The sequence below is a fragment of the Mycteria americana genome, chromosome 7, assembly GCF_035582795.1.
Source record: "Mycteria americana isolate JAX WOST 10 ecotype Jacksonville Zoo and Gardens chromosome 7, USCA_MyAme_1.0, whole genome shotgun sequence".
Classification (NCBI taxonomy): domain Eukaryota; kingdom Metazoa; phylum Chordata; class Aves; order Ciconiiformes; family Ciconiidae; genus Mycteria; species Mycteria americana.
This window is the reverse complement of record NC_134371.1, coordinates 20,294,662-20,321,416: the sequence shown is the minus strand read 5'-3', so window position 1 is coordinate 20,321,416 and position 26,755 is coordinate 20,294,662. Positions and strand designations below refer to the sequence as shown.

Genomic DNA, 26,755 nt, shown 5'->3' with positions numbered 1-26,755 from the left:
GCCCAGTTGTACTTTAATATTTGTGCCAGTCTCACTTTTGTTTTGAGCTTAATGCATGATTGTATTACACTGTGATTTATCACTGTCCTGAAAACTGCTCTTACAGCAAGTTATTTTGTTTAGTTAAGGCAGCTAGACTCTCTTCAGCTATAGGCCATGTAATGCTTACAGGACTATTAAATAGTCCACTGTAGTTATATTTATTGTATATTGTTAGGAATCAAAAACCAAATCAAAGGGGTAACATCTCCTTGAATCTTAAACAGAGGTACTCTTTTTTTTTTTCCTCATCAAAACCAAAAATGCCACATAGACCCTCGAGAAAGAAATTAAAGTGTTTGGGTTTGGCAAATTTCTCCAATAGCGAGAAAATGGAAAAGAAATAAAGACATGGGAAACCCATACTTACCTTTATTTTATATGCTAATACTGATACTGTATCATTTTCCTGCGCAGACCTGTATTATTAGTTTGACAGAACTAACTGCTGAGAGTAGCAATTGAGAGAACAGGTTTCACTTAAACATAATGTGAATGCCTTCTGTCAAGCTCAAAGCACTCCAGTATTGTATCACTTGTGTGTACGTGCACGGGCCTACACATCACTGTGTACGTGTGTGGGTATATATATGCACAAAGAGACATAAACATATATGTATATATGTGAACATACATATATGTACGCACACACACAAACACCCTTATTTAGATGGTGAGTTTTCGATTGGCTTTCAGGGAATTAGTCCCCATAATCCTATTGAATTTCAATGAGATTTGAGTGGAAAACTCCCTGAGGACTTCTTTGCAATAATCATGTATGTAAGTTGTTTGTAGCTTGGTGAGTTGCTTCTAGAAGGTCTTGATCAAAGTAGAGACCGGAAGAGTAAGGTTGATTTACTCAATTCAGACAGCCAACTACTTGTTAGGAAGGTTATATTTGGGTAGCCTCGTCCATACAGGTTAAAATTCTTTAACCTGCAAAACTGATGCTATTGTATTACTTCTGAGCCCTGCTGGACACAATGCCTAACAGAACCTTGCACATTTCTAAAGCATATTTTACATAAGAAAATCAAATTCATAATGGAGATTCAGAATGACAGCCCATTTAAATACCACGTCAAGTGTTCCTTCATCTAAGGAAGAAGTTAGGGTAACTGTACTTCCAAAGGTTTTGAGTGTCCCAGTGTTCGTGTAGTGTATGATTTTTGATTCAATGGGTCTTACAGCAGACACGATGCTTTGCTGGTTACTCAACGGCAAAGGCACCTTGGCTGTTTTGAAGGGATTTTAGTCTCTCCATTTATATTAAGAACTAAACAATAAGCCTTGAAAGCAGAAGCTGATGTGATAGAAGAGATAATGAGCCTCTTAGAAGCTGCAGCCAGGGTTCACTGAAACTGCAAAGGAAAAATCCACCCTCACTTCATACAGAAGAAAGGAACAAAGATGATAAGAGGAATTTTCAAGTGACTGTAGAGGGTGATCTTGTTAATTGAATAATGTATGGTATGGACATGGCTTCATGAAAAATAAGAAAAACCAGTAAAAGCTTTCTCTCTCCGTAAGTCTTCCCTTCAAGCTGTCAATCTCTTACTGTCCATCTATCAAGTAGTCATTTATTATGATGGCATAATTTTTTAAAGGTATGGATTTGACCCTGATTCCAGCAGAATGACAAAAGTCTTCTTATCTCCATGGCAGATGCAAACATTACTTTGATTGTGTTCTTTATACACCTATTCTATCTTAATGTGCAAATAATCTGACAGGTGAAATGTGTTTGGAAATGGCTGGGTTGCTAGCCCATTCTGAATCTGACAGATTGTGGCATACAGGGTATTTATTTTCGGGCGCTGTGACTGTTGATTGTATTGATACTGGTTTCCTTAACCACATCGTAATCAGCAGTTAGACTTCCCAAAAGATTACAAGGACGCATCCTGTTATCCACCTCTTTGTGGATGAGATGGGCACAGCTAACATTCATACAGGGATACAAGATCTGGGAAAGGGCAGATTACTGGTAATAGGTTTTCTCAAATCTTCATGGATCCCAAATTGATGTTTTTCAAAATGTTTAAGTTGGGGAAAAAAATCAGATTTGCAACTGAGCTCTCAAGACCCATCATTTTTAATACAGAATCATTCAAGGAGGTGGTGAGGATGCTTATTAATTAAAAATAGGTCTGATCTAAGGAAACCTAAATTATAATTCCAGTCAAATATCGGCTAATTATGTAACTATTGACATTTAACTCCCCTATGCCTTATTTTCTTGTTTGTTTATTGGTGTAGGAATTGTGAGGATTAACCAGTTAATATTCATGGAACGTATTTATGGTGTATTAATGGTAAGCATTATAGTGGTCACTTATAAATAAAAAGAAAGAGCTTACAAGCAGAGATGAATTATGTGGCTGGTCTCTGATGGAGAACACTTTAAAATTCTGTAGCATAGTGGCAGCCAGCAGTTACCAACACGCTGAACAAGATAGAGCATGCTGTTCTGTACTTAGTTCTGGTAAATGGTGAGGGCATTTCGAAAGAGCTGGTTGCAGGAAGTAACATTGGATGAAGTTGTGAATTGACTCAGTTTAAACTGAAAGAAAAATGTAAGTTTATGTTGGAACTGAAGTTATTGATTATGTAAGGACAAAGTTTAAGAAATTAAGGAAGTAGCAGAGGAAGTCAAGTGGAGAGCTTGGAACTGTAGTATGGCAGAAGTATGGAATCTATTTGAGCTACAGAAGTGGCATATAGCTGTCTTTCCTAAACACATATCTTAATATAAATATCCTAAAGAGAGGAGTGTAAGTAGCAGAGAGGTGTTCTACATATCACAGAATGTAATGCCTTATAGAGGTTCTCCGGTGTTAGCAGAGAGCTTACAGGGAATGGAAAAATGTTCTAGAAAGTACAGGAAGTTATATCTTAAAGATGAGAAATGTGTGAATAAAATTAGAAATAGTGAAAGTCCATCTGAGTTTGGCCTTTATATGGAAATGAAAACAAGTACCAGTCGTTTGTAGCCATACAAGTGGACAGAGAACAGTAGAAGTTAACCACCACCTGAGGTTTATAAAGTAGAATAAACATGGTCCAAGGATGCCCCAATAAGTAACTCATCACCCATATTGCTGGAGCCTCTGTGCTGGTGCCTGAGACTTCTGTAGCAGGCCTGGCCAGGTGTTTCACCCTGCAGTGGTAAATGCTCGGTCATATCAGGGGACCCCCACAGTGAACAAAATTGTTCACTTGTGTAAAGCAAGCAGGATTTGGAGTCACATGTATCACTGCGCTACAGTGATGTTTCCCTGCATCCTGCCATTCTCCACATCTTCACCTCAGGGTAACAAAGGATTACACTCTATCGATGGACTCAAAAATCTCTGCCACATACAGGATACATGTGCACTGAGAATGTCTGTCACAAAAGAAGAAAACATATCAAGCAACCTGCACTGTGGAAGTCCCTCTGCTGGAGAGCAGAGCATCTCGCATCTCTATTTTTAATGTACTTAAAATCATCTTTAGGTCACTGCCAGGCTTCTCCAAAACAGTATTCAGCAAACCAAAAAAACACTGGTTTCCATTTTAAGAAGGAGCCAATGTAATTATCTCTAGGTTTTTTGTTGCAAATGAATTTTGCAAAGTGAAGTTTGTTTTCATGAAGATGTACACAGCTATTGGAAAATCACATGTATTAAGCTGCATAGCAGCACAGCAACGCATGTTTATAATGAAGAACCACGATCTGAAAGAAAATGCAGCCTCTGAAAACAAAACTCTTCATAGTTATAATGTGGTATTTCAGCTTTTCTGCAAAGCAGAGCCTATTTTCAGACAGATTTCCACAAAACTGTGTACCTTATCTGCAAATGTGCAGCCTCTCTTCATGCTGCCTGTTAGTTACTTTTCAGTGGGAAGACAGCACTGTCCTTTAGTGTTGCCTCCTCGAGGTATGCTATCTTAATTCTGACGGTTTGCATGCCTCTTAAGGTCTGGTGTCTTCTTGTGGGGAGGGCTGCACAGTGATATCTGGCTCCAATTTAAGCAAGGAAAGAAGATTTAAACTTTACAGTGATGATCAAAGTAAAATCCAGAAGCCATGCTGAGATTGGAAGGAATAACTCAGAGGAGGGAATGAAGATACATGGACAGCTATGAATAAAGAAGTTTCAACTTGCATTGAAGGAATGACGAAAAAGCTAGAAAATATATCAGAATCAACACTGAAACTTTTTGTGGCTTATTTTTTTCCAAAAAAAATGCAGCTCAGTTCATTACTTGCCTGGTATCTGCCTGAGGCCCCAGCAAGTTGAGACGGCATTTTTCTTCCCCCATATGACCCTGTCAGTGAACACGACACAGAAGGTCCACATGATGGACAAACTAACCATTACCTTCCAAAACTGAGGAGAGCTTTCACTTATTTTATGATTTATCTGAATATAAGATAGCAAAGGGGAAAGGCCTCCCATTCACAGAATGGACTTTGCCCCGTAATTATTGTCTTGCACCAAATGAAGTGAATCCATCAATAGTTTATTTGAGTATGTATCTTTGATAGGCAAGAATTTTGGATACAAGTTGGCTCCTTAAATTCTTATTTAGGTAGCTAAATAATAAAACAGACTTGTAGCAGGACCGAGTGTACTCTTTAGCTGAGATCTATCCTACTTACCTCTGAGATGTCTAAATCAGGGGTGTAATACAGGTTCCCCGTGGGTTATATGAAGAGAGGCGCCCGCAGAGGGGATTCACCTAGCTGAACCCTCAGTGACCATGTAGAGAGCTGCATGTCTGTTACCTTGGATAACCTGGGAATTTATCCCCCTAATTTAACCACCTCTGTCGGTTGAGGAAAGCTAGCTGGGATCATTTCTGCTCTGTGTGTGTTAGAGGCTCCTGGACATTTACCACGGAACAGATAAGAGCCGTTAAAATGTCCATTGCTAGGTAACAGACATTTATACCTTTTCAGACTTAATCCACAGGCGCTGAGTGTTAGGGAGAAGCTCTATGGATGATACGGCTGGGTCCTACCTACAGTACATCTTTGTCCTGGCATGCTTTCGGCATCTTCCCTCCTGCCGGGCTTCGTAGTCAGGCTCACTAGCAGTGCCCAGGGGAGAGCAGCAACCTGAAGTGGTGTTGGGGTGGGGGGGCTGGCTCTCGGTTTTGGTGTTTGACCTCACTAAGGGAGCCGTTTTAAGGAAATGGAAATCCAAGCTTTGCAGAGTCCTGAAAGCAAGAGACTGGGATTTTTCCAGTACAGTTTTCAAATGTATTAATGTAGCCAGAGAAGTAGAAACCAGATTTTCTACTTCAAATATGCAACTGGAAGGGGTTTTGTCGTTGTATTTACTTCCAGTTGGTCTGAAATAGGTATAATGCACACCGCTTTAAGTTCAGCAAGAACATGAGAAAGTACCCTCTTTACTGTTTGGGTCTGTGCCGGAGAAGTCCTGGACGAGAATGCACTTTAACAACTGTTCAAAACGAACAGTCTGGAAAATCCAGAAGGATTAGGAAAAGCTTTGTTTTTCCCAGAGCCGGGAACGCAAAGCAGCGTGCCCGCCCGGAGCAGCGCTGCCGTTTCAGGGGGCTGGCAGCCGCCCCGCAGGCCGGCGGGACGGGGCGGAGGTGGGGAAGCGGATGGGACGCCTCGGGCGGCTCGGTTCTTCGTGAAAAATCGGGGCTGCCTGCGGTTTGCATCACCTCCCGGTTGCGGGCAGGCGGGCTACACCCCTATGTCGAGAGGGAGGCCGGGCCCAGGCCCACAGCGCCCGCCCCGCGCCGCGCCACGCTGGGCAGGAGGCCCCGCCCGGGCCGGCCCCGCTCGCCGAGCCCATGGCGCCGCCTGGCGGCCGCGTCCCGCGCCGCGCCCCGGCGGGTGTCGGTGCAGGCCGGCGGGGCGGGGCGGGGCGGGGCGGGGCGGGGCGCTCCTCCGCTCCCCGGGGAGCCGCGGGAGGCGGCGGCGGCGCGGGGGCTCTGGGGGAAGCGGCGCCCCGCGGGGCGGGGCGGGGCGGGGCGGAGGTCTCCCCAGCAGCGGGGCCGCTGCCCTTCTGCCCGGCTTGCGGGGCTCCTGCTTGACCCTGCCAGTGACAAAGCCCTGCGCAGCTTCGGGAAAGGTAAAGCCTGTTCAGATCCCGTGGGAACTTCGCCCCAGCTTTCTAGGAGGTACATTATTTATTTAAAGAAGAGTGGTTCCCGTGTGTTGGGGTTTTTTCTTTCCCTGCCGGCTGGAATCGTAAGTGTTGCAGCAAAGAATTGCAAGAACCTTGCGCAGAAATCGTCGTAAGCCATGCTCCTTGCCGGTGCTCGCCTGCCCGCAGAAGGGGGGCTGCGCTCCCGCTGGCTGCCATCCCAGCAGCGCGCACAGCCCTGCACCGCATCAGCTGGCACTAGGGAGGGAGGGAGGAGGCTTGCACCAGTCTCACCTGTTAAATCCCAAATTCTTCCACACAACAGCTTAGATAACGTTTTGTTTAAGACTCAATATTTAGGTGCTAACCGAAATGCAATTAAAACACGCACATTTTGTCGGGAAAAAAATTTCTAGCATTAAAACTGATGTGAGACCTTATCTTCAGGGCAACTATTATTTAATTTTGTACTCTAGCTGAAAAATCCCAAACACATGTTCTAATTGCTCCATTTTAAAACAAAAGAATGATGGAAGGGAAATAGGACAACGAAAAAGCTGAGATATATAGCTGCTCTCCACATGCATTCTTAGAGCAACGCCCTGTAGTTCAAGTGCAGTATAAGCTCATTGTAAGAAATTTACAAAACTTCAGGGAAATAATTTAGCGTTATAATTTTGACAAGTACTGAGTACTCTTCAGCAAGGCAGCTAAGTATTTGTCTCGTGCCTAAGTTCATTAATAACTCTGTACTAGGTCAACGAAATACCACGAGCCTAGCTCTTCATGTGTCTAGCCTTAGTTGAGTATACAAAGCATAGTACAGTCCTTGTATGCCTTGTAAGCATTGTGTTCGCCCTGTAATTAATGAATGCAAGAAGGGTAAATTGTTACTATTATGGCTATAATTATTTTTGAAGGCACCTAGACAAAGTACTTCCCCAATGAATTGACATTATCATGCTTTAGTTGGCAAATGTGCATCTGAAAGCATATGGGCTCTGTGCTACTCTGTGAGCATAAACAAAGCATCTGTGCTCTTCTATTATGCTCAGCTTAAAGTTGCCATTTTCCCCAGCAATAGTGTACAAGAGTTCAAAGCAGTCAGTAAACACCCTGCAGTTGTCAGGCATTGTAGCAGGGCTGGGTTCCTGACTGCTGCATTTAATGAATTCTGCTGCTGAAAAATGAGCACCTATAAATCAAGATCCGCTGTTCCGTATCTGATCACAGCAGTCTTTTTTTAACTTCCATTATATGAAAGAAATACAGTCATTGCAGGTAGATGGAGAACTCTGTAGACTGAAGTACTCTTTCATCCAGTTTGAATACTAGGGAAAAGGTAACAAAAAAAAGTGTGCTAGTAAGAGAATTCGTTATCTGCCACATAGCATAGGCCCGTGTCATCGCTCAGTACTGTAGATCTTTGCTAGATGCACTCCTTGACAAATCACAATCTGAAACTAGCATCAAACTATAGTGATTCTGCTTTTGTGGTTCTAGTAATGCAGAAGGATTTGCGATGAAAAAACCAACTTCTGTTGTACTTGCTCTCTGGGCCAAAAGGAAAAAAAGATCCTCCTGGGCTGCTGGTTAAAGATCTCAGGGGAGATGCAGTCCCAAATTCCTATTCAAAAGGGATATCTAACTACTGTGCTAATTGCCACTCTGGTATGACTTTCTCTGTCCCTCTTTTTTCCTCTAATTTTCAAAAGTTTTGAAAGTCTATTGTGTATTTTGGACATAGAATAGCAAAACACATGAAACAATTCATGGGATGGTGGCAATCGTTTTCTTCTTCTCCCTGTGTGTAAATGCCAAGTGTTCCCCTTCAGCCAGTGCAATGACTCTGAGATCTGTGTCTCTGTGCTCTTGGAGCCAAGATTATGGTTGTTCCTTTTTGATACTTGATCTTTTTCTTCATTCAAAATGTATGTCCACAGTGTGGGAACAGTCCCATGCCTCTTGCTCTGTAATCAGAGTCCCATGGGGTTTTGGTCTGGACTTTCTATACACTATTTATTGCTTTGGATGGTAGCTTCTATTTTTGCCTGTGAAACTGTTCCCTTAAAGGGACTTAATTACTCCTTATGTTTAACCATCACCTTTAATAAGGCTTGGGATAGTCACTGGATCCAAAACCTGCTTAATGTTGGCCACTAGGATCTACCACAATAACGTTTGCGGTGGTGTCTTAGAGTCATAGTCATAAATAAGGTCCCCATGTTGGTAGACAATGTGTGTAGAACAAAGACTGTCCTTACCCAAGGATTTGTAAGCTCAGTGTCATAGATGAGAAAGTAAGCAGTTGCAGATGGGAGTAGATTGGTAAGTCAGGAATTGCTTAAGCTTCGGTTTGTGTGAAATTAGAAAGTGCAAAACTATTTGGGGTGCAATCTACTGTATCTTTGACAGTGATTTTAATTAGTTTTATATGCCACTAATACGATGAAATGCATTTGAATGTATAAAACCAGAAAACCAGGTAAATTTTACGAGGAACATTTTACAAATGATGTGTCTCCCTCAAATGGCCCTCTCATGGAGAAGTCCTGCCCCTCCAGTGGAGAAGTCTTTAGTGTCTGTGTAGGCAAAAATAGATGAATGTAGACATAGACTGAATTTTGTGGATGCTGGTTTTGCAAATAGCTGGGAGGAGGCAACTCCTCTGGGTCCTACGTGGGAGGATGGACAGGCATGGAAGAACCCACTGTGGGGTAAAGGAGAGAAACCCCTGGCACAAGCACATCATTGGTGGGCCAAGTTTTACCTTAAGATATGTCTGGATTTGACCAGTGTGTGGCCTGAGTGTATTTGAAAATCTGAATCATCCAGAGCCATAGGGTTTTGCCTTCTTGTTCAGGCCGAATGTCCACAAGAGTCAGGGATGAGTCGTCACTCCGGCTGCCACCACCTAGAAAGAAGTGCCGGGGCGTGAGCTGTGTCCTGAAGTGTCACACGGCCTTCTGGGGAGTTTGCACTGCTAAAAATCCGGGAGAGTTTGCATTTCCGAGTATGCTTTTGTGCCTTTATGACGTGCAGCAGAGCCCCATGCCCACCAGAGGGAGCGGTTGGATTACTTTACACGGGTTTTTTTCCCTGCAAGGACAAATATCTTGCACACACGAAGGCAAAATTCTGCTGTCGTCAGTTCAGCTAAATATGCTGTCAACATTTTGGATGAGAGCAACAACAAGAATGTTAATGCTTTCGGGAAGGCTCCACATTGCATTGTGTTGAGTTTCAGCTTGAATCTGGTCTTACATAATCAGTGCATGGGTCCAGAGCAACGCAAATTGTTTCTAAATATACAAACTGCAAATAGAGAACTCTTATTAAAAAAGAAAGAAAGAAAGAAAGAAAGAAAGAAAAGAAAATGCAAACCTTGAACTGGATGGAATTGCCATATCCATCATCCCTCACCTCCAAGGCACTCCTGACTGATTGGCATGAGAAGCAAATGTGTCAAAGCCATCTTCTGTTGGCAGACAGCCCTGCTGTTGCTGTCCCAACATCTTTTCTTCAGCATTCAGCTGGGCTGGTCATGCAGCAGAAGCAGGTCACTGCATTGCTGGGTCCTACTTTGCCAGGACTCTGATTTAAGAGCATGAGAGAGTGCGTGCTCAGTGGCCCTCGCACCACCAAAGTGGCCTCTGATTCACGGCGCAGGGGAAGCTAGGCAGAGGTGGATCTGAGCATGCACTGCTCTCGTGGTGGGTCCCAAGGCCCAAGCAGGGCTTTGGTGGCTCTCCTTCTCCATACTGCTCAATAGCATGGGCTTTAGGCACAAAAAAGACACGTCGGGGAGAAGCAGTGATGAGTGAAAGCAGGTCAGCTGTAGGAAAAGTAATGCCACAGAAAGAGGATATCAGAGATGGGAGCAGAGTGACCAGTCTCTGGGCACCAGACCTAGAGTCTGTCTTCATACCTCACCCTCGAGTGCCAGCTTGGCTGCTGCTATTTCAGCTGTGATGGAGGAGGGTGGGAGGAAGAATATTCCATTCCCTTACTCTGATCTCTTCTTGTTCTTGCACAGGCTTTTAAGCTGGCCAGCAGAGTACAGAAAGAGGCTTGTTCCCTCACAGAAGTTGTTGAAACTTCTCAAATACAACAATATTCTGACAAAGAATGAAACAACAGCATTTATGAGGGTTTTCACTTCCCGCTCAACTTTTTTTTACTGTCTTGACCTAGTTGTTTCTCAGATTGGGAGTTACAATTTCTTTAAAAGGCATAGGACAGCCATGAGAAGATCTCATCTGCGTGGCCTGTGGTTTCAGGGGGTTGTTATGTTGTGCCTGGTTTTGATAGAGTTGGGACGGTGTGTTTCAGTACTTCGAAAAATAGTCTTAGCTCAACAGAGAAATTATGGGGACAGATGCCACAGCTGATGCAGCAGAATGTAGGTGGCTTTTCCCTGGAAGGTGAGGTACCCTCCAGAGCCCCTGGAAGTTGGTGAGAACTGTGTGCCTCTGGAGCCTGAGAGCTCGGACATGGGGGCAACAGCCACCCACGGCCTTTGCACCCAGACCTTTCTTTTGAGAGTCAGACTTGTACACGGGTATGTAGAATTTAATATGACATACATAGAAACTAATAACTAATAGTTCCAATAAAAGACTTACGCAGGTCGATGAGATGGGGAGGTACACGCCTTGAAAGTCTTACGGCGTCACTGAACAACTGTTCCTGAGCTGTAACTCTTGCAGCTCATAAAACACTGAATCAGTGAGGTCACTGTCTTGTCCTGCCTACAAGAAACTGAAAATAATTTGGAAGTTCTTCATCTCATTTTTAGCTGCTCTTACAGCATTGTACATGGTTCTACTAAAAAGAGGTAACAATTTACAGTAACACTAAACAAATATATAATATAATTTATGTGAAATAATTTCAGTCCAAACATCAGTAAGTTGCCTATAAAGGAATTTAATTTGGTAGCATTCCTTCCTCTTCAGGGAATCTCTCTTTAAGGCATTTCTCATAAATTTACTTATTTTCTTCTAAAACTTGTAAATTCACTTCTGAAATTGTTCTGAGACTTTTGTGTGCAAACTATTAGTTTAGTCACATTAAGAAGGATGCAGTACCAGAACAATAGCAATTGCTAAGTTTATTTCAAATGGTCTTGCAACCGCTATTGAAGACACTGTGCCTTGGTTAAAAAAAAATTTAAAAAAAACCCCAGATGCATGCAATTTTCCCCCCTCCCCCCTCTTCTGTGTGTATTTATGTTTAACTCAGGGCAAGAATTTTATAATATTCTTAAAGGAAAAAATAGAAATAAAAATGGCATGAATTCATGAAAGCATGGTTTTATATATAGGCATTCTCTGTAAATGAACCAAACATTCTGTATTCTAGGTAGAACAACCTTATTTGTCTGCTCATACGCATTTCAGTTACCTCCATGCACTTCCACTTGTCTTACCTTTTTTGTATATGAACTGAATGTATTGTACCATGTTTCTGTTCAAACTGTGTGTGCCTGGTGCATAAAACACGACACGGAACAGCAAGGTCTTCCCCACCATCTGCGTTAAGTCACAAACCATCCAAGCTTTGTTCTCATGGTTGTCACCATTTCACCAGAATCTTTCGGTGTTTGTATAGCCTTATACAGTATATTGCACTTACTGTACCTGTATAGTATCTTGTCTGTATACTGTATGCACATAAATATGTATATTCACTCATGTATGTATGTATAGTATGTTTATATATCTCTGTATAAGTATGTGTGTTTGTTCATAGTCTTTCACTAGAAATGTGTGGCTATTCATATACATTATGTGTATGCCAATTATAAAAAAGTATGAATGCCAGCACCCCTTTTGATAACCTACTTTTATTCTCATTTTGTCTTGTTAAACAATGAAAATAAAAATGTCATGTATTTTAAATGAGAACTTTAAAAGATTATTATTTTGACTAATTTTAAGGTTTCCAGTTCTTCAGAAAAATTATTTGAACAGATCCAAAATTGCAAAGATATTTGTGTTTCTCATGACAGTTTTCTGTGGTTGAAAAATGTTTGGTAACAGCCTACACTGTGTAGTTTTGGTTCTCTGTATCTCGTGCTGGTCAAGTGCTCCTAGGTTTAGAAATGCCCTTAACCAGCTGGACTCTCGTGCTGCAAATCCCAACTCTGTTCACATGAGGGACTTGCAATAAACCTAGGGGGTTACCCGTGCGTATAACGTCTTGCACGTATAAATACTGGATATAGAAGGGCCTTAGGCTGGAAAGAAAAGTTTTTCCAGTGCAGGTGAGCCTTAGGAATGGGTGAAAATATCATACTTTATGACTCAATTTTATGGGAACATTACACACGCTATTTGTTAGACCTCTTACGCTTTGCAGTCCACAGTAACATATAATTGCCAATTGATTAGGCATTTATTAAAACAGGTAACAATCATTTATTAGCCCTTTGTAAAATTATTCTTAATCACCACACAACTGTATGTAGGCTCAGTTATCTGGCCTTCAGGCAGCAAAGCACTGGCTTATCTTAAATAGCAAAACATCCCTGTAAATCAAGGGGACGACTGATACATATTTTCCAGTTGAGCATGTGTTTAAGTTATTCACTGAGTTGGAGCTTCAACGGTAATCATATGTGTTTCTCTATGAGACCTAGGAGTGATAAATTTGCTTCCTTTACAGTTAATTTTATTGTATTAGCTTGTCCAGCCAGACCATTCTCAGTGCATAGTAAGTTAGTGTGGCGGAGTGACAGCAGCTACTCAGAAAAATCTCAGAAGACAGATCTTTATGCAGGAAATACTAAGGAAATTGTAGGATGATGGAGCCACTGCTAGGAAGAGCCTTCACCCCAACTAAAATCGCATAATAGAAAACCCTTTTCATTTTTTAATTTAAAGTTACAGGGTTAAATTCTGACCTCACTCACGTCAACAGCAAATTCCCATTTCACTCATAAGCTATAACTGGAACGTCCAAGGAATGCTTTTCCTCAGCAAAAAATAGGATGGGGAAGGGACACATTCCACTAATGGAGCTCAGTGTTTATGGGCCAGTGGCCTGATCTTAAGCCTTTGCAAGTCAATGGCAATTAGTGGATGCTTGGGCTCGGTTGGCCCATCTCTTTTTTTACAGTCTGGAAAAGCACATTTACTATATGGGGTTTATAATCACAATTGTATAGTTCACAATAGAAGAGAATAAAAATTAGAAAAGACAATAGCAATATGCATTTTTTAAATTAATATTGGTCATATCATGGCTCTTGCTTGATTTCTGCACCAAACTTAAAAACGCAAACATAATCAGAGAAAAACAGCACTTTCTTGCTGGTTGACAAATAGCTTATGTTACAGGTGATATGTGTGTATAGGTTAACATGAAGCTGAATGTTTTGTTTGCCATGCGTTGTCATCAGCCATTCCCTTTAAGAGGGATATTTAAATTTCCTCCCTGCTCTGGAGATCTGAACTTGAATTCAACCCATGCTGCTCTTGTAGGCTAAGTCGAGTTTGCCTGGTCACTCCATGCATGGGAGCCTGCAAGCAAAGCCCTGGTTCAGCAGACTGGTGCTGGTGGTTTAGTGTGTTGCAGTCTTCTTGATGAGTTAATGCTGAATCAATGTCACACGCCATATCAGCCAGTGCCATCCTTTTGGAGACTGCCTTTTAAACAGAAAACCAGAAACAAGGTACAGGGAACTGCTGCACCCAGTGAACCCCATTTTCTAAAGCATGCGGATGGCAGTCTTAATTTCTTGCCTCTATCTCAGCTATTCTGCATGTCAGAAAATCATGTCTATATTAGATTTGGGTACTATATTGTTTAGCAATTCCTGATACAAATGAAGTGGCATGATGTTGCTGTGAGGGTAGAGCACATGTGGGATCTCATACTAAGGCGGGCTCTTACATGTTTGGATTATTTAGAAACTCTCAGTACAGTTTATAACTCTAGTAACTGTTCATTAACGGCATTTCAAACTGGGGTTAGAAATTAATCATAAATGGAGATCTCTGTCTTTTAATCATGTTTTTATGCATCTTTAAAAAGGAAGATGTGACCACCTACAAGAATATGATCATCTCTGTACATTCAGTTTTGTTTTCAGCCATGCTTTCCTAAACTTTTTTCCCCCCATACAATCAGTACAATACTTGAGAAATGGCATTTAATCTAAGAAAATGATCATTGACTCAATTTCACCATCAAAAAAGGAGAAATGTAATAGCATAGGTAAAAATTTCTCACCTGTAAAGCAACTTCACAGTCTGTAACTGAGATATTTGTGATCAACGTTTTGAGATATTTAGATCACCTAATACAAAACAAGAGGAATTGAAGGCACTGGTCCTTTCAGTGTTGAGGCATTCTCCCTCCATATATTATTTTGATAATTTTATATTTTTTTATTTTAAAATTATTCTTGTGACCATTTTCTTGAAAATGCTAGAGAAATACAAAGACTTAGAGGCTTTGCTGGTCAGCTGGTGTGGTGAAGTTCTTCAGCTGTCACAGCAATAAAGGTTAGTTAAATCTTGAGTTCTAGTACTGACTTCAGTAGGAAGAGTGCTGAAGCTCATATATGTGTTTTTAGCTGGGAAAAAATGAGGTCTGTAAAATGGGGAAACTAATGGAATTTGTGGTGTCCCCACATGTCACATTTTTGTAACTTTAGGATTGGCCTCCATGTCCCCTTTCTTGTAGTTCTTAGTTCTTCCAAAGTCTTGGTCTTGTTTCCACTCATTTTCATTCTTCCATATTCAACTTCTGGGTCCTTCTTGGCCTCTGGTGGGTGACCAGAAGCGATATCTAGAGCATGCACCCAGCTGCCTTCAGCTCCCTCATACATGAGAGCTTTTGCAGGCCACAGGGGCTGGATCCGGAGGAAGAAAGGATCTTGCCCACCAGCAGCTCTCACTGCTCCATGCCACCTCTTAACGCAAAGGGGGATGGGCTGTTCACCTCAGTATGAGATTTTCAAAACTACCAAGATTTAGAGTAAGAAACACTAATTAACAGGTGTGTTGTACTGTGGACGTGGTTACTCAGTCATAGGCAGGGCCAGCTGCAGTGGTCACTGAGGTCACTGCCTCAAACTATCCTGCTGTTTTGTGCTGGTTCATGAGCAGTTAAGGCACACGTGCAACGGAGCAGCAACTTTCCAGCAAGAGGAAGAGGTGGGGAGACAGGGTTAGTAACCTCTCATGGAAATCTAGGACATTAGAGTCTTACCCTGCAGGTGCTGTACTGCAAAATGCAGTTAGCAGGAGATCTCTGTATCACTGAACTCTAGCAAAGTATTCTGTCTTTTGTCCCTCCTGTGAGTGACCCAATACAATATTGAATTTTCCTTTCTATTTTACAGTGAACGACAGGATGTATCATGGTGGGTTGCTTGAGTTGTGCATTTATTGCTTAGCAAAGGCATACATTAAGCTTTGATTTTTCATGAGTGATCTCAATAGGAATGCACTTTGTGATGATCCACTGCGTAAATGAGATGCATGAGACAACTTTACACAATATCCCTAATATGAGTTACTTTACAGGCTCTTATTTTAAATGTACTAGCATTTACAGGATGTGTTAACTAACAGTAGATCAAGCAGTACATTTCAGTCAGTTGTTTGGTGTTAAAAAAAAAAGCTTAGATGAGAAGAATACATGTTTCCAAATAAGATAATAATGCAAGGTCAGGAAGATCTATAGCTAGACTGATTGCCGGTATAAAAATGGAAAGCAGGACGGTGAATTTATCATTTAAAGTTTGCTGTATTGATAGCCTCAGCAATAATCCGAGGGTTACCGGAAAACTCGAGGCATAGGAGTATGTGCAGGGCTGGTTCTGTATAAAGTAACTGTGACATTTAGTAATTGGAAGCAATGAATCATGAAACTGGAGGTCTGGAATCAGAGGTGCTGAAGGCTTACTAACCATTTGCTAATTTAATTTTAGGATAAGTATTAATTGCTCATAATCTTGAATCTTTGGGAATTCCTGGAGTTCCAAAGATTCTTGTCAGTTGTTTTTAAGTCATGGATTAGTCAGGCCATAGAACGCAAGACAATGTAAATAAGTCTTTTAGTGAGTCCTGTGTTTGAAAAAAGGTGTCCAGAGTTTTCTTACGATACTGCATCGTATAGTCACATTAAGTGGTAGAACAGTTTTTACAAGGACTCTAGTTTTCATTTTTTTCTGTCGTAGTATCATTTGTAAGAAGACATATTTCCAGAAGTTTAGGAATTTAGAATAATGTAAATCAAAACATTAAACACAGCAATTCAAATGTTACAATAGCCCTAAAATGTGATGCATATACAGTTTCATACGTTGAAATAGCAGGTGTCAGTAAATTATTTTAGTGTTAAACATACAGGGTAAGATTACAAAGTGCTCCTTCCCACCCAACTGTTTTGTCAAAATTAAGACCAGTGTGCTGGGGGAATTCTTTCCCAACCACTTAGAGGGAAAACAGAGGTGTTCCTTGTGTCCCTTAAAAAGAAGAAATTGTGAAAGGCCAGAAAGGGTAGTTTGTGTAGTGCTTAGGACCTTTCATGTGCTTGTGCTTGTGATGCGAGTACATGAATGCACGGGATCATTCTAATGTGGTTGCTGGCATCGTAGGACACCTTCTAGAAAACACCTCAGACACTTCTAGAGAAGAATTTGCAGTTATGTTATCCAGTGTCCCCGGGGAGCGTTACCATGTACTATGAATTGCATGGAGAGTGTCTGCTTTCACAGCTCACCTTGGACATCCTGCGTGTTCCTGAACATACTGTTACTTTTAATCACCTTTGTATTAATAATCAGTTGTTGTTTTGAATTTAACAGTAACAGGAGAACGGGTTAGCAGTACAGAGCTGTGTGAATGACTAACTGTCCTGGGCCAAATTATGCTGTCTTTCATGTCAGTATTATTCCAGAGTACCTCTGTCCGAGAGAAAGAAATGACTGCAGATTTAGCCTGCAGTTCTACCCTCACTTACCGACTTTTGCAGCCATTGGAAGTAACAACATTCAACTGCAGTGCAATGGTTACAGCTAACGCTTAGCAAAAGAAATCTTGTCCAACATCATTTTCCAAGTGCTCTTCTGAAGGCTTTTTAAATCATTTGAGGGTTTTTTTACTATTTGTTTGAACAAACTGTAGTCAAATTCTTGGACCCATGAAGTCAGCTGGTACATTCCTGTTGGCTTCAAATGGGTGAGGATCTCACTGCTCAGATTTTCTGAAACCTGATTCTGGCTGCACTCCTGCCTTGGATATCTCCCCTTTTGTGAACATGTGCTAAGAGGACCTCCACGTCAAGCTAAGAGTATCAGATAGCAGATCGTGAAGTAACTGTGGCTACTTAACATAGCCCTCCACCACTTGCACCCATGGCACACGACTGCCTTCTAGGAGTGGGATTTCACACCCTCCTGAGTGGAAATACCTTACCCGGCCAGATGGCTGGGACCCATCTGCACCAGAGAAAGTGCCGTCAAGAGTTTCAGTGGGAAAGAGAGTTTGGAAACTCCTGTCTGAGAACAGGCAAGAGGGAGGGACTACCTTTTCCTCCCAGAGGATGGTAAGTGGCTTTCAGAAAGCCTTTCTTCTTCAATTACTGTAGCCTGCCAAAAGAAACCAGCATGCTTGGCTCTGCTGAATGATGTGTAGCACTGCACACAGATTTCACTGTTAGAGATCGCTTTGTGTACAGATCCAGGAGGCGTTTCTAATAATCTCCTCCAAACGTTGCTGATATTTTTTATTTCATTATATTTTGCGTCAGTTTAAGATCACTTTGTTATAGCCTCACATCAGCTGTTGGGCTTTCATTTTGTCTGTGATATGCAGTTGTCACAAAGAAAAGGGTATTTGTACATGACATCCATGACCACATACGTGTGATGTGGTTTTCCCCATCCTTCCTGTAAATGAAGAGTCGGCCTCTCTGCCCGTCCAGCAGGAGAGGGAGACACTCCCAAGGGCCAGAAGAGAACAGCACTTCCTCAGCCCCATAACCTCTGCAACCTCTGCACAGTAAGTGGGAAACTATAGTACTAGGAAAAAATTACAGAAGCACCACTGAATCGTGGGGCTCTCTTATTGCCCAGAGCTTCTGATTTCACCTCAAACAAACCAGCAGCATTAAAAATAGGCAAACCAAGAACTTACCAGCCAAGATGTCACGAGGAGAAGCTGCTGAATGGGATATGGTGTTGCCTAATGCCCTCATGTAAACTATAGGGGAAAATATTTTTTTAGGTCATTAAAAGCTCATACAGCACAACCCCCCCCCACTCATAGAAGTGCCCAGAGCATGAAATATCGGGTGGTCAATTCAAATGCTAGAAAAGCTTCCTCAAAAATGAATGAAAATCGGCAGCATTTTCTAACTTTGTGACTAGTGATAGAGGTGCCTACAATATTTCAAATATTTCTTCTTCCCCACGGCATTTTTAGCAGCACGTATTTTCACGGGCACTCGTGTGAAAAATTATAGTGCACCTTTCAATGACAGGGTTCCTGAAATGCCTGAAATGCCACCAGGAATTAGCATGACTTTATCCTACCTACACTTCACCCCTGTGGTCTGACTTTGGAGAAGCAGAATTGCTCCCAGCACTTGCTCTTCTCTCGCCCCATGTGCGGGGCTCGCAATTAAAGTTACATGAGGCTTGGTTTGAGACAAGAAGATATGAGTGGGACTTAGGTAGCACATACATCTTCTCACCAAGAGAGAGCATTATCTATCTATGTATTTATGTAGCTATTTATCTGTCACACATGAGCAAGTAAAATTCATCACACCTAAGAAAGAGAATCCCAGGCCTGGTGCTGAGGATTTTTCACTCTACATTTTCAGTCCTGCTCCCAGATTTTTCTTTTCACACCCCTCATGTTTTTCATTTGAAAAGGCTATGCTACATGGGATCATTTGGTTTGTATATAACTTACAGGTATTGCCATATTTTTTTCAGTAGCGTACATGTGTTCAGTAACTTACAGAGACCTGCTTGTGCACTGTGCTGATGCACTTTGCCTGGTGCTCCTTATGGTGAAAGTCCAGTTCCTGAGGGCCAGAAAGTCTTATCTCATATCGTGACTAGTCACCAACAAAAAGATGCAAGATGTTTGCTACACCTGGTGACCACAGCTAGCAGGTGTGCAAAGTTGTATCCATCAGTAGCTGCTTAATTGTATTGTCGGAGAATATTTTCTTCTACCTTTTTCCATCTGTAGCTATTACTCTCTTTGCCAAACCAAACTATCCTGCTTAGTTAAGAACAGGGAAAGAACTATGTTCATTTACATTTATTTTTCTTTCCTTAAACACCCGTATTTTGAGCACTTTTGTGAATCTGCTGGCGCAGGCTGCCACGGCACAGCGCAGGCTGGAGCTGCGCTGGCGTCATTCTGCGGGCGGCAGTGGGGGTGCCCAGGGCTGGGGCAGAGCCCGTGCCAGGGCAATAGAAAACAGAAATAGTCTGCTGTGACACCAGGGAGTTCCTGGCAGCATGAGTCATTGTCTGTTCCCCAAAGCCTGTTTTGAGTTTTCCCTGGGATTATGAGCTTTTCTCAGTAAATTCTGATGTGGCAGAGAGCTACAGTGTGCAGTGACCTCTGGCTCCAGGTCCTGTCCTCTAAGAGCGATTGAACTGTAGATGTTCTGCCCGTCAAACCTCTGCTCCAAGACAGTTCTGTGATCTAGCCCAGGGCAATCTAATTTAAGCAATACATACATTTGTAAAACATCGGGACTGCTACTTATCTTTCTGGAATAATTCAAAATTTCAGTCCTGTGAGGTAAGAAGAAATTAAGACAGGCCCACTGCTAATGGAGGCACCTACACACAAAAATATACCAGTTGCACTTTGCAGAGAAGGGAACTAGTTTGTCTAGTTTGTTTCTCAGATCTTCATAAAGCATTAAAACACTCACCAGAAGTGATTTTTTTTACTTAGAAAGGTTTTCTTAGAGAAAACATTTTGCATGGTTTTCAGGATGTGTAAAGTTGTTGTTGTTCATTCTTAGTTGAAAGATGGCTTTATAATATTACTTCTTGTTCCGTGGCACTGCCAACATAGAACCTGAAAGTATGTAACAGATCTTAATAAAATTCACTTCCAATGTTTTGGGAATAAAAATACCAGAAAAATAAGGGCAGATAGTAAGAGTAAGATGGCAACATAGACTGGTTTCTCTGAAGGCCTTCAAGAAAGCTGGTGATTAAAACTGTATAGAATTCAGTTTTGTATAGTGGAGGAAGTTTCTTACTTTTTGTTGTTGATGTTCAAGTTTGGAACAAGCATTTGCTTTAAAGAAGATTTTTGAAAAAAAATAGAGAATAATGAATAATCAAAGGGTTAGTGTGTTTACCAGGAACTCATGAGACATCCTCATTTACACTTGCGCTCAGTCACGTTCAGGTGAGAGAATTTATCCAACCACTCTACGTTCCTGTATGCTTCCTATACACTTCCTGTACGCTTCCTATATACCAGGTTATTACACAGCTTTTACTGCCTGCTTAGGAGCAAGGATCTGAGCCTACCTCCAACACCTCCTAGGTGAATGTCCAAACTTCTGGGCCTTTGGCTGGTGTTTTCCTTCACTCTCTTGCTCTGTCTAATTTAAAAAAAAACTGTGTCTTAGACCCTGGATAATTTAATGAGTAAAAATTCCATCAAAACAAAAACTGATGTACAATCAGCAGATTTCATAATTCAAGGGAGGTTATGTGACATAGTACCTGATATACATCCTGGGGTCTCCAGGAGATCCCTCCTTACAATGCTAACATTAGCTGCTGGCTCTTTCTTCCCTTTTCAGTAAGAAAAGGCTTTGGGCCAAGACTCTTTGGTCGAAACCAACTTTGCTTCTCCTGTGCTGTGTCTCGTTGGCTGTTGCCTCAGTGCTGATGCGTTTTGTGCCTGTCTGCCTACATCCACATCTGCAGCCAAGCTCTGACATGCCGCAGTATGTGTACCGTTCCTCACACGCTATGGGATCTTTCAGGAACAGGAGAGCTGTATAGCTGTATAATGTTATGAATGCTCTACTTTTTTCCATAAATTAAGTTTTAACATCATTATTTTTTGTGCCTCTCACACTGAACAGATCCCTTGTTATGATATAGCAGGGATATTAACAACTTGGTGCATGATCAGAGGAGCAGGCTGAAGCCAGAAAGGAGGGAGGATATGAAAAAAATTAGTACTGGAACTAAGCATGAGCGCCATCAGTTCAATCACAGGAAGGATTAGGCCTAAGTCTGCAGTGTTAAACACATTAGCTTTAAACACCTCAGTAGCCCTACTGAAGTCATCAAGGGTTACTGCTGTGATTAAACAGCTGGGTTGAGTGCTGGCTTGTGAGCCTTAGCGCCTGTAATTTGTCTAGGACACACTGAAAATTTAGTTTACGCTCTTTGGGATTTTGTATTAGCAACATGGTTATTGTCATATCTGTAGTTCATTGATCTACAACCTGTGATTTCCTCTTAGGTCTGTCTTGCAACTTCAAGAGGCATGCACCCTTGTTCAGTACATTTTTATTTTGTTGCACATTAACACTACAACTGGGCAAAACTATCAAATAAAACCCTTTAACATTTGTTCTCACTTTTAAGCTTTTTTCCCCAAGCCTTTCAACATCATATGTGTTCACTTAGTCTATTTTAGCAAATGACTTTGCACATAGCAGTTCTGCACATTCATGCTGCACATACCATTACCTGAATGCAGTTACAGGAGAGGAATGTACCACGTGGACGGTACATCTAAGAAGATGCTGGTGTGAAGGACTTAGCCATCAAACAAAAATAACATTAAGAAAATCACAAGAAGTCTTGAAAATCTGTGTCTGGGAAAGTGGAAAAACTCAAATTCTTCATAATAAATGATTCACTAACTGCAACACAATATGGTGGCCAGTATAAAAAAAGGATTTTGGAGCTGCCTACACTCGGGTTTATTTCAGGGGCTGTTTTGCAGGGGGTGGCAGAGTGTCTCTGTAACCGATACATTCTGCAACACCATTTCTATCTTTGGGAAGTTGCAACCGGTATTTTAGAAATTAGCATGTCAAAATCCTGCTTCAGTCCCCTTGAGTCCCATGAAGATTAGCTACCAGAAGGCACTGTGTTGGCAACGGCACTGCATATAGTACAGTGGCGAGAGTGGGGGTGATGCGGATGTAACACCCTCATGGGGACTGTCGTATGTGCTGCGGATGGTGCTTGTGATGCATGGTGACTGGAGCACGCAGCATACCGTAAGGATTTGGTATTGGCACGTGCTCTGTTTGCTTACATGATGGGTTATAAAGGAGAAGGTATTTCCCAATGCCTAGAAGAGGAAACCCACACTCAAGCACCGTTGTCATCAAATCCAGCCCAGAAGCTGGTGTGCAGCTGTGCGTTGTGAATATTTTGTGTAATGAATTGTGTGCAGACTGTGTTCCTGTCCTGCCCCATGTAGGAGGACCCAGACAAAATGAAGACACTGCTGCGTAAGTACTAACCTGTCACTGATGAGTAGAGTGGCAGGAAACCTGCCTTAGGTAGAGTCTCGTCCAAAGACCTGTGAAGTCGACCCGGGGGGTTGCAGAGGAGTATCTCCAGTTCAGTCTGTGAGTTTTGGACCAGGCCTGGGCACCCAAAGAGAGAAAGTCTCATGACCGTGGCGGATGACATGCCTTGTACCTGCCTGCACTGCAGTAAACGTTAGATCACTCCTGAAATGAAAAATAAGTATTTAAATAGGAAGAGGAGGCACAGCAGGCTTCCAGAAGACTTTTAGCTCAGCCATTCAGGAGGACACGCTGCAGATACGTTACTTGTGTAATTCTAAATTCATAAGAATAGTCAAGAACAAAATTCATATTGTGGTTTAAACTTGTTCTACTCAAAGTACTATCTAATGGATAAGGTAAACGTGATTTTGTTTCAGTATAAAGAAAGGAAATTCTATATGAAATACCTTTATCCTGTGTCACACCTTAAAAACTTTTTCTTACAAAGATATTTGAAAAAATACGCACATTTCTGTATTCTGTTTATTTTTCTGAGTACATCATTTATTATTACTTTTTCTGGTAGGCTTGCTCATGTTTATTCCTTTTGCTTTGTTTCCTGCTATGAACCTGAACATTTTCTCTAGCTATTTATCAATAAATGCTAAGTACGCTTCAAGCTGACCAAAAACTACACTGGCTTCTAAGAAGAACAGTCCCCAGTTCTAGGAACCTGATGTATGCCCACGCTTGGCATTCTAAGATTTGGGAACAAAAGGCATATGCATTATTAAATGTACTCAAATACTCTTAATAATCAACATAAATTTCCTTCATGAATCATAAAACGCTGCCAAAGTATTACTGTACATGTGTTTTTTCATGACAAGATCAGAGATGTACTTGGACAGCCCCTGCGAAAGTATGGCATGTGTTTACTTACACACAAATCCTTAATTTATGTCTAATGTGGAAAATAAATGCTGGGAGACTCAAGACATCACTTCAGATTTGCAAAGTAAGTGGTAGGAGGAAGTTTTCTGATTTGCAGGTATACAGTGTGTCATCCGAATACAATGAGGCCTTTCAGGATAGTTTAGTATTGGCGATTTCGGCTCCAATCAAAAGCCTTTGAAGACACACACGTTTTCAATCATGTGAGCACCCCACTGAACTCAAATGAAGCCACATTCTCAGGCTTCAGAGGGGCTGTGACATGTACTTACAACTAAACATATGCTAACCTCCTTTTTTGGATCAGGGTCATGTTTTCAAATATTCTACATGCATGAAAACATGGAGTTTCTAAACTCTTGGTGCCTTCCAGTTAATGAAATATCATCACAGAATAGGATAGGTTAATCCATATGATTTGCATGGAGTTCATTAAATCATTTAAAAAGAATTAAACACAGAGTTATATTTAGCATGATACTCAGAAGTGTTAACACCATGCTTTTAATGTGACAGATTGGATTTGGAAAGCAATATAAAACATGGGTTTCAGTGTATAGAATTTTTTATTTCCACAACTTAAGGATGTTGTTAAGATCCATGTGCCTTTTTAAGATCTATTCCATCATTTAAAATCCAACCAGTGCTGTTTGCCAAAAACATTTATCTTTATTAGCTTTCAGTGCTCTGGAGAAGTTAAAAAGGGGACCTTTTATTACCTTTTTTTTTCTTAAAGTAGTAGTTAGAAGTAAAGATGGACTTTGTTTCTGTTGTTGGCATAGAGATTTTTTGTTTATCAAACAAATTAGAGTGTTTCAAATAAGAGTAATGTTAACCTTGCAAAGAAACAACATATTCGATCTATGACCAAATAATTATTTGTATGCTTTTTTTCTTTTTTTCTTTTTCCTTCTTTTCTTTCTTCCCCCCCCCCCCCCCCCCGCCCGCCACCATAGGTGACATGTATGCAGTGGTTGCAAGGAGACCATACAATGCTGGATATGATTGAGAAAAAACGTTGCCTCTGCAAAGAAATAAAAGCTCGACAGAAATCAGAAAAAGGACTCTGCAAACAGGATAGCATGCCTATTTTGCCAAGCTGGAAAAAGAATACTGGGACCAAGAAATACAGCCCTCCTCCTTATTCCAAACAACAGACTGTTTTCTGGGACACTGCAATTTGACAGGCGTGTGGAGGATGCCCTCTCCACTGTGTTGCACCGTGCACAGGTAGCCTGCTTTCTTAATAAGGCAAAGGCTCTAACCTAAGACTTGCCTGCAGGTGGTGAACTTCCTAGGAAAAAACCACACTGATACAGTGCTCACCTGTCAATCAAGAGAGAGATTTAAGTTTCCGACTGGATTAAGGCATACATATTTATCCAGGATTTTTTTGGATCCAGAAGATAATGAAAATGTAAATATTTCGCCAATATATTGAAAACCCCCAAACTAATACCCTGTTTAAAAATATATATATATGAAAATTCAAAAATTTATGAAGAATTTTACTATATAATGTTACTGTTATACTGTTTTATTACCTATTTTCTATGTGGTATTCTAATGTTCCCCCCCCCCGCCGCCACCATTTTATTTCTCTTACCTGCCTAGATTTGGCCTCTGTACAAAAGCATGTGGTTGTACGTTTTGTTGAACAGGACAATGTACAAAACAACTCGGTGCTAGGGCTGTAGAAGTTACCTAGTCGTACTCGTTAGATGACCTTAGCTGGGGGTGCGGGGTGGGGGGGGGTGGGTGGATAAAGGAGAGAGTTTTGGTGGGAAAGAGCAAAACTGGAAGCAATGCGAATAAAAGTGCTTAATGTGGATGCCCAAGTTGCATTTAAAATATGAATTGCTCTGCATCAGTTTTCCCATAAAGTTAATCTGATAAATTTCCCTTGGCTTATATGAATCAGTTACTAAAATTATTTGGCCAAGAAACTAAATTTTCTGCAGAAAAGCCTGCAACAGAAACTCTTCCTTCATTATATTCAGCTGACTAGCAGAGACCATGGTTCACTGTGACTAAGCATTGTACGGCCCGTGACGGAGAGACCCAGTTGCTTAGCAGGTTAAGGCAGTGGCACTGCAGCCACGGTTCCTGTCCACATTTGTCTTTGGTCCAGAAAATAAAGGCGACAAAATCTGTTTACGTGTTTATTATTTTTAAATCCAGCAACACATCCTTACTTTACACCGTGTCAGATTTCCTTGTGTTATTTATAAAGGCTGGAATTCAGACCCCCTTGAAAGCCAGTAGGGAAATCCCTCTTGATTTCATGCGGTTTTGAAGCTGAGGCCCACATAACACGTTCTCCCGGGTATGCCGTTTCTTCTTCCTGGCTGCTTCTGTAATTGGCTTGCAATCCTGTATTATATTACACGCATTTTAACAGAATATTATGTCATGACCAAAGAATTATGACCTCCTGGTTTTAACGGGAGAAAGAGATGGCTTATACTGATTATGAGGGTGAAATCCATGCGGTGAAATATCTTCCAAAAGGACCCGTTGAGAACGAGGGAAACTTGTACTGCTGTGGAGTAGGGAAAAAAAGATCTATGGCATATATTTTGTATATTTAAAGTTCTATCTATGCGTCTAAAGTTTGGTAGCACAAAAGTCCCTCTTTAAAACAATCATTTTAATATTATATTCGCCGAGAGGAAAAGGTGTGTTGTTTGAAACTTCTTGTTATATTGGCTTTTCTTTGAAATTATATTGACAGCATTGCCACAGCTGTAATTGCTGATCAAAAAAACCAAAAATAACAAATTTTAGAAGGTTTTTGTAATCTATATTGCTAACGTTTGAGTTTGAGTAATGCTTTATCAGTAGTAGTTTCTTTTCAGCCTCTGAAATAAAGTTTTTAAATATTTTTTAACTAATTAACTAATGTATATTTTGATGTCCAAACTGAGATTTCTGTAAAAGATAAAGTGTGTGTTTATATGTGTGTATGTATATTAGCATTATTGTATATGTATATATGCATATGTGTACACACATATATATGTATATATGCATGTATCTCTATATACTCATAGATGTGTGCATACGTATATACCCACATACATTAAATATTGGTGTGTGCTACGAATATACAGTGGCTGGAATGGGTATGCAATTGAAATGCAGATTTAAAG

General features: G+C 41.2%; 1 protein-coding gene across 1 annotated transcript in view; it reads left to right on the top strand.

Annotated features, from left to right (window-relative positions):
* NYAP2 (neuronal tyrosine-phosphorylated phosphoinositide-3-kinase adaptor 2) overlaps positions 1–24,787 on the top strand; it is a 141,430-nt gene extending 116,643 nt beyond the window's left edge. The window contains exon 6 of the mRNA XM_075509109.1: positions 24,560–24,787. Within this exon, the coding sequence (XP_075365224.1) occupies positions 24,560–24,787 (228 nt within the window). The remainder of the gene's footprint in view (positions 1–24,559) is intronic.
* Positions 24,788–26,755: the final 1,968 nt, after the last annotated feature.